Source organism: Morone saxatilis, unplaced genomic scaffold (assembly GCF_004916995.1).
Source record: "Morone saxatilis isolate NCDOM2014 unplaced genomic scaffold, NCSU_SB_2.0 Contig21, whole genome shotgun sequence".
Taxonomy (NCBI): Eukaryota; Metazoa; Chordata; class Actinopteri; family Moronidae; genus Morone; species Morone saxatilis.
In genome coordinates, this window is record NW_023339774.1 from 21,474,285 (window position 1) to 21,481,434 (window position 7,150).

Here is a 7,150-nt window from a genome sequence, read left to right on the forward strand (position 1 = left end):
AAGCCAGGAGCGGATCATGACACCTTTTAGCTCAGGTTGTACAGATTTTAGGGATATGAAGCATTTTGAAGACACTCCAGGAAATGAGTTTAAAGGGTCAAACCTGTGTTCCTGCCTCCATGCTGTAGGTTTGAGTCGTATCCTGAAGGGTCGTGCGAACATGGTGAACCAGCGGGTGTGTGACTGGGCTCTGGGGGAGTACATGGCCTTTGGCTCGCTGCTCAAAGACGGGATCCATGTTCGCCTCAGTGGACAGGATGTGGAGAGGGGCACATTCAGGTAACACATACAGGAAACCGAAACTTTACCTTTTCTGTTTTTAGGAGTTTGTGTATTTTCCTTTTGTGAGGATTTATTGGTCCGTTGCATAAATGTTATTGAAGTATTATTCTGCTCTCTTTACAGCCATCGACACCATGTTCTACACGACCAGAACGTTGATAAGAGGATCTGCGTCCCAATGAACCACATCTCCCCCGATCAGGCTCCTTACACTGTGTGCAACAGCTCTCTGTCTGAATACGGAGTGCTAGGTGAGCAGCACATACACAGTGGTGTTTAAGAAAGCCTGGACATTTAGAGACTCGTTTAACTGTTGGGGTGACCGTTAAAAGTGGTTTTACTATGATGCAAAGTGGAACGGACTTGAGTCTTTTTGTTCTCTCCCTGCACAGTGATGTTAATTGTACATGTAATTAACACTTTTAACTATAGAGCAGATGAATTTTCTGGAAAATAAAATGAATTCTACTCGATTTGAACTGGATTTGTTCCTCAGGGGCTGTGGCAAAATGAATGTAGTCTGAAACTGCTGCTTCTATGACCGTTTGTGAGCGCTGTTTATGATTTATTGAAAAGAGTGGGAACCCTGAAAGCTACACGACGCTGCTTTAACTCCACACAATGTTTTTTAAAGGCCACACAGAAATCTCAATGTTAGGAAATTTAAATTGAAGATCGCAGTAAATATTTCTAACCAGTTTAACAGCTGAATGATTAACACCCCCAACCAAACAAACGTGTTTAATGAGACGACTGAATGACGTCTCAAACACTCATGTCCTCTCTCTCTCTCTCTCTCTCTCTCTCTCTCTCTCGTCTGCGAGCAGGTTTTGAATTAGGCTTCGCCATGGCGAGTCCCAACGCACTGGTCCTGTGGGAGGCCCAGTTCGGAGACTTTAATAACACAGCTCAGTGCATCATCGACCAGTTCATCAGCTCGGGTCAGGCCAAGTGGGTCCGACAGAACGGCATCGTGCTGCTGCTTCCTCACGGCATGGAGGGGATGGTAGGTAGTTCGATCTGCCACACGATGCTGTAATGCCACCTTGTAATCAGTGATAACGATATATGTTCTTCCTCTTCCTCTTCCTCGCAGGGACCAGAGCACTCGTCTGCCCGACCTGAAAGGTTCCTACAGATGTGCAATGATGACCCAGATGTTTTCCCTGTGAGTGTGTGTCACAGACAGAGAGAAGATACACATGGTTTCCCTTCCTGAGGAGATCATTAGTGCATCTGCTCAACAATCAGAGAAAAAAAGACTGAAACGTGCTTTTAGGTTTCCTTCAGTATCAGTAATCCAGTGATAGTTAGTGCAGCCACTGATGTAAACAAATACAGGCTAAAAAACATCATACTTCTGTTTACATCCTCTAAAGCATTATAGAAACTTTACAGCCGATTAAACAGAAGTAAGACACAGAATAATAAGACTGAATGATCTTTTAATGTTATATATTCTAATGTTCATCCCTTCTTCCCCCGTCAGAAACTGGAGGAGGACTTCGCGGTGCGTCAGCTGTATGACTGTAACTGGATCGTCGTCAACTGCTCCAATCCTGCGAACTACTTCCACGTCCTCCGCCGACAGATCCTGCAGCCCTTCAGGAAGCCTGTAAGTGTCACACCGTGAAACCGTGACTCAGCACACGGAGATAATGTGCTTCAGGTCACTGAGCTCTCTCTCTCTCTTTATCTCTTTAACTCCAGCTCATAGTGTTTACTCCCAAGTCGCTGTTGCGCCATCCGGAGGCCAAGTCCAGCTTTGATGACATGCTGCCAGGTGAGTGCGGACGGAGAGAATCTCTTTGTGTTACTGAGAGTTTGAGAGTGTTTTCAACTGATAGTGAGGCTTTTCTTTCAGGTTTTTATTTATTTCATGAAGTATAAACTCTTAATAACTTTGATTTAATCACCTGTTTTTATGTGGCTTCCCTTTACGAGCTGGGCGGTAACGGTGTGTTTGTTTTCCTGCAGCCACCCACTTCAAGCGTATAATCCCAGACGACGGGCCTGCAGCCGCCAGCCCGGAGAAGGTGAAGAGAGTCGTTTTCTGCACCGGCAAGATCTACTACGAGCTGACCCGGGAACGCAAGAACAGAGCGATGGACGACACTGTGGCTGTTGTTCGCATCGAACAGGTGACAGACGGGGAATTAAATACTTTTCATGTTGATACTGACTCTTGTTGTTCTTTATTTGTTCTTCACTTGCTTGTTAATGTCATATTTGTATTGTAATGCCGTTGTGATTGTACAAACGTGCACATTCCCACATTTATGATTATTGTTATTATAACGGTTAATATCTGTTTGCTTTGGCAAAATAAGCTCCGTCTCTTCAAGCCAATAAAGCTCATAAATTGAAGTTGAATGGGACGTGTGTGTGCAGCAACGACTCCTTATGAGTCGTAATATATATTTAAATAAATTCAATTATCTTAGCAAATAAACATCCATAAATCTGCATCGAAATCACAGAAAAAAGCCTCCTTATACCCCAGAACTTTAATCCATGTGTGGTTCCACTGCAAACAGGAACAAACAGCTCATTCTGCACACTTTTATGGAGCCGGTTTACCAAAATATGAACAAATAAAGGTTAAAGAACAAGTTGTAGCCAACAGCTAACTGGTTATACTTCCTGTTTACATCCCAAAGCTCACATATTATGGGACCTGTAGTTTTTAGTTCTTATAATTAACGTCAGATTGTTCTCTGTCTGTTCAGCTCTCACCGTTCCCGTTCGATCTGGTGAAAGCGGAGACCGATCGTTACCTAAACGCCGACCTGGTGTGGTGTCAGGAAGAGCACAAGAACCAGGGCTACTACCACTACATCAAGCCCCGCATCCGCACCACCATCAACCACACCCGCCCCGTCTGGTGAGTTCCCCACAAAGACTCTTTCACCTGCGCTGTGAGTGTGTGTGTGTGCTCATACGTGTGTGTGTGTGTTTGCAGGTATGCTGGTCGTGATCCTGCAGCAGCTCCAGCTACTGGAAACAAGCAGACTCACCTCACGGAGCTGCAGCGTCTACTGGACACGGCCTTCGACCTGGAGGCGTTCTCAGGGAAACTGTAACAGTCACACACCCGCCTGTTGAGCTTTAACCCTTCGCCTACATTTTGCATTGATGTGTTTTCTTTCCTCAAATATACGAACATATCAGACCTGTTATCAGGCGTATTCTTCAAAAGACGCACAATGACTTTAACACTGTTACCGTGAAGACCTCATGTTCACAGTGATGGACACTATTATAGCATTGAATGTATGAATTTATACACTATTAATTTTTTAAGACAAACACGTTTTTATCTGCTTTTATTTAGTTAATTATAAAATAATGTCACCCTGCTCCGCTCCGCACATCCTGCTGAAATCCTGCATCCGTCACCTGCTGAACAAATATTTGAATTCATTTATTCGATGGCAGATTAATTCGGACAACCAGAGGAAGAACAATGATGCACATAATAGTTTGACATTTGGGGAAATAAGCTTACTGAGAGTTAGAGGAGATCCGTTTGTTAGCAAAAAGACTGTAAACAGAAGCACATTCACGCTGTTGGTAAAAGTTTCTGCGTGCTACCTGTTTGTAGCTAAGCTAACGGCTCAGAGAGGCAAACTCTCCGGTGTGTGTGTGTCAGTGTCGGCTCAAGGTAAAGATTGCAGTCCGGTGCTTCTACAGCTCATAAAGTCCGAACCACTGCGCCACAATATAAACATACAGCAGATTTAAAACAGTAGAGGGCGTGTTGAGACATTTTTAACCCACAAAATGCAGATTTTTCAATAACAGTTCAGTCATATAACTCAGTTTAGGATGGAGAACCGCTTTAATAGTGGCTAAAACCGCCACCTTTAATACCATTTCAATGTATTTTTGATCTGCTGTGGTCTCGTCTTCCTCGGCCACTGCACAGTCGTGGCTAAAAGTGTATTTCCCAAAATGTCTGTTCCTTTAAACTGGATTTACAGCGACCACACGAGACCTGGCAACCCTGCAGCGTGTACAACCGGAGATTGGTGAAAACAGATCAACAGCTGAATGGTTGCAGTAAGAATAAAAAGGCTTTATATTATATTTGAGTTGGCCTCCACATATTAGCAGTGACAAAACCTTTTGAAAACACTGTCCGCCTTCTGTGTCAGATATTTCTCAGTGACTTTAAGGGTTGTTTATCTCTCCCTGTATCTTCATCTAACATAAACACACCTCTCTTCGCATATTCTGCTTCAATTCTTCCCAAATCTGTATTTATTTCCTCCTCCGTGGTTTTACTCGCTGTCCTGCCGCGGTCGCCGTAAACGTCCCCGTTTGTGCCAAATGTGACAGATTACTTGAAATTACACACCGTGTTTCATTTAAAGAAATCATGCCAGCGACAGCAGTATGTAACGACACGATGGGATTCCTCAGCTCCTCAGATTGGAAGAATGTATTTATTTTCATACAGTGTTGTACGTTTATTGTTTTCAATAAATGAAGATTATAGTTGAACGTTGCTGCTGTGTCATCTTTTATTAGCAGTTATACAGTATATATGTAGATAAATCAGCACTGTAAATCATACCGTATTTACTTATTACAAACATTTGATCTTGGTTCACTTTAATTATCACAGTTTAGTCGAAGAGACTGAAATTCTCAAAAAACATTTTTCAAATTAATTTAACTATTCAACCCAGGAACACAAATTACAGTTTATTATAACCCTTAACTGCCTACGTCCACTCCCACAACCAAATCTACATCCTCTGCTTCGACTCCAGCTGTAGCTCTTTAGTGTAAAAATGCATGCAAAGAATTATAATCTTTATTTAAGCAGGTTCGTCTTCATTTCTAGTCCTTTACAGTTGACTCCTGGAAGGTCGGACATTGTCGCCGATGAACTGAAACAGATCCACACGTGTAGACGACATGTCCTGAATAGCACAGAAGTCCTCCAGTAGTTGGAACAGTTTCCCTGCGGAGGAGCGAATGGAAAACGTTAGAAGCTCGAGCAACAATCTGAGGAGTTTTCTGTCCTGCAAACACTCACCGACTGTAGTATCGCTTGTGACCAGCAGGCTGTGAATCTGCTCCAGGCCGTGCTTCAGTTCTTCATCTTCAAAGGTGAAGTAGGCCAGTCCTCTCTTTGCCTTTGCAGCCGCCATCAGCTGGATCACAGCTGGACACGGACATTAAGAAAAGCTCAAATTAAATGCAACATGTGTTAGAAATCAATCGATGGATCAATGGATTGGAAACACTGAAGAAGTACCTTTGAGTTGTGGGTCTCCGTTGAAAGCTCCACAGCCCCACTTTCCTGTGGCGATGTCTGGCTCATTGTTCCCCTGACCCTTAAATCCACAGTATGCCTTCAGGGACACAATAAAATCATGTAAAAATGAGAACTATACAAGGTTCGAGGTTTATGGGGTTTAGAAATCCTGCAAGTGAGACGCTGTCAGCTCTTCGGAAACTTAAAGTACCTTTGAAAAACAATCGTAGGATAACTTAAACCGCTCATAAACTTTGTCTTTACTCGCCGTCGCTTTCACACAAAGGAAGAACTCACCTTGTTGAGTTCCCGGGTCACCTTGCTGATACTGAACTGTTCCCTCCAGTTTCTGAAGTGCAGAGCATCGATGGCTAAGATCTGCCTCTGCAGCCGCTTCCACTCGTCTCTGTAAAGACCAAGTTTTTATTTAAACAGCCAACAAACAAACCCTGTATTCAAGTCAGGAAAAATAGGACAAACCAACAAAATCATATTCGTGAGAAAAAACATGAACGTACCTGCTGAGGCGCTCGTTATACGGTCTCACCCACTCAAAGCTGTCACTAAAACCAGAGTAATGGCTGTACTGCTGACAGCCTGAGAAACACACACATGTTCTGTAAGGCTGCTGTGATGAAACATTAAACACAATCTCTGAGCTCACTGGTTTCCAACTGAAGACATAAATCTTAAAAAACACCTCACAGAAATGCAGTTTCATTCAGTTTCAGATCATTGGTTGGGGACTATTTTCAGCGGTGGATTAATCCACATTTGGTGCTCTTTTTGGGACAACAATGGAGCAGTAGTGGGAAAAGTTAAGTTTCATTTTGTGTTGATTGTGGCGCCCCCTGTCGACAAACGTGGTAGTGTTTCTAATCAGAATCAACACAAAATGAAAGTTTCTTGTAGCTTTAAAGCTGCAATTTTTATGTTTAATACAATGTTTAATTGTTTAGTTCTTTAAAAAATGTGACAAACGGACTGAATCGAACAACCAATCAGGGTTAGATAACAGAACTATCCAATCACAGCAACTCTGTATGTACAAACAGGTTTTACCCGGGTTCTACGTAGAGCTGCAACGATTGGTCGATTAATCGTCATTCTTCGAGCAAAAATGTCAAACGTTTGCTGGTTCCAGCTCGATTGCCATTGATTAATTTCTGTTAATAACTGTTTAATTAATCGACTTTATTATGACCTGTACCTGTAATGATCAGACACTCGTTGTCGCCGAGTTTCTCCGTGAAGAGGCGAGATACGATCAGCTCTGGATTTATGACGAACAGGATCTCCTCCTGCACCAGACCATCGCCGAGAACACCTCCGCCTATCCAGCTGGAGGCAAAGTCCACCTGCACACACACACACACACACACATTTATATATAAATGGATTCTGGATTAAAACATCTGGAGCTCGTCTCCGCTGTGGGTCAGATCTTACCTGTAGCAGGCCTGTACCTTCAGTCTCGATGGTTCCCTGGGATGTGACGTGCAGTTTAGTCATCGTCTCCTTGCAGCTACGACACAAACACAAAAGAGAGATTCATTTCCACCAACAAGGATTCAGAAGACGAGTTTATCGTCGGTCCAC

General features: G+C 43.2%; 2 protein-coding genes across 2 annotated transcripts in view; one reads left to right on the top strand and one right to left on the bottom strand.

The window, feature by feature from the left end:
• ogdhb (oxoglutarate dehydrogenase b) overlaps positions 1–4,758 on the top strand; it is a gene marked incomplete in the record, with an annotated part of 21,975 nt that extends 17,217 nt beyond the window's left edge. The window contains 9 exon segments of the mRNA XM_035667951.1: positions 129–279; positions 406–533; positions 1,110–1,288; positions 1,379–1,450; positions 1,772–1,897; positions 1,993–2,065; positions 2,260–2,423; positions 3,012–3,166; positions 3,245–4,758. Coding sequence (XP_035523844.1) covers positions 129–279; positions 406–533; positions 1,110–1,288; positions 1,379–1,450; positions 1,772–1,897; positions 1,993–2,065; positions 2,260–2,423; positions 3,012–3,166; positions 3,245–3,365 — 1,169 coding nt within the window.
• Positions 4,759–4,794: 36 nt separating this feature from the next.
• pargl (poly (ADP-ribose) glycohydrolase, like) lies at positions 4,795–7,144 on the bottom strand. The gene is made up of 7 exons (XM_035667952.1): positions 7,001–7,144; positions 6,762–6,909; positions 6,070–6,148; positions 5,849–5,957; positions 5,552–5,648; positions 5,330–5,458; positions 4,795–5,254 (listed from the first exon to the last, which is right to left on the bottom strand). Exons 1-7 carry the CDS (start codon positions 7,061–7,063, stop codon positions 5,139–5,141), a joined length of 741 nt encoding a protein of 246 aa, XP_035523845.1. The 5' UTR covers positions 7,064–7,144; the 3' UTR covers positions 4,795–5,138.
• Positions 7,145–7,150: the final 6 nt, after the last annotated feature.

What these genes read in the sequence shown, in the direction of transcription:
- pargl (XM_035667952.1), bottom strand. Translation starts at nt 7,063, where the DNA reads ATGACTAAACTGCACGTCACATCCCAGGGAACCATCGAGACTGAAGGT. An exon ending in CGGAGACCCACAACTCAAAG is followed by an intron (nt 5,459 to 5,551) that starts GTACTTCTTCAG and finishes GTCCGTGTCCAG; the next exon opens with CTGTGATCCAGCTGATGGCG. An exon ending in CACAAGCGATACTACAGTCG is followed by an intron (nt 5,255 to 5,329) that starts GTGAGTGTTTGC and finishes GCTCCTCCGCAG; the next exon opens with GGAAACTGTTCCAACTACTG.